We start from the raw sequence: 565 nt of genomic DNA, 5'->3' as shown, positions 1-565 counted from the left end.
TGTTAGGACTCAGGGGCACGAGAGGATTCTGGGGGACTCCCTTACCCGCTCCTGGCAAACTCCGCCCAGTACCGCATCACCCTGCGGCTCAGCCCGGTCTCGGCCTCTGTGAGAGTGTAGTTGGCGCCCCACATGGACGCCAGGGTCCCGAAGAGGTAGGGCACCTCGGAGCCGTGTGGCACCCCCATCCACTCAGGTAAAGACAAGCCAGGACTGCGGTGAGTGAAGTAGTAGGTGTACACAGGACTGCCGGCCTCCGCCTCTCGCCCAGCTACCTCGGCTACCGGGCACACAAAGTGGCGGTCACCGGTGGTTTGATCCATGGCCCATAAGTACCGTCCCTCATCCTGCCTCTCCTGGCTGTACCGCTGTGCCACGATCTGGACGGCTTCTTTGGGGGCCCCTGGAATTGCCAGCCTCACCACCTGCAGCAGCTCTTCCCAGCCGATGTGGCTGGTGTTCTCCAGGCTGAAGTTAAGAGGACTGAATTTTAACATGTAGGCGCCTTCGTTGGAGGTGAACCCAGCGAGGATGGGCATAGGCTGGCCGTGCCCGGCCCTCAGCA

The 565-nt window shown here is 61.9% G+C and overlaps 1 protein-coding gene across 1 annotated transcript in view; it reads right to left on the bottom strand.

Moving 5' to 3' along the window:
- The window catches only part of LOC113405231 (acetylcholinesterase-like), a 1,413-nt gene extending 854 nt beyond the window's left edge, over positions 1-559 (bottom strand). The window contains exon 1 of the mRNA XM_026646224.1: positions 46-559. Within this exon, the coding sequence (XP_026502009.1) occupies positions 46-539 (494 nt within the window). The 5' untranslated portion in view covers positions 540-559. The remainder of the gene's footprint in view (positions 1-45) is intronic.
- Positions 560-565: the final 6 nt, after the last annotated feature.

This window comes from Terrapene carolina, unplaced genomic scaffold (assembly GCF_002925995.2).
Source record: "Terrapene carolina triunguis isolate 2854851 unplaced genomic scaffold, T_m_triunguis-2.0 Scaffold34466, whole genome shotgun sequence".
NCBI classification, from domain to species: domain Eukaryota; kingdom Metazoa; phylum Chordata; order Testudines; family Emydidae; genus Terrapene; species Terrapene triunguis.
This window is presented reverse-complemented; position numbering and strand designations above follow the sequence as displayed.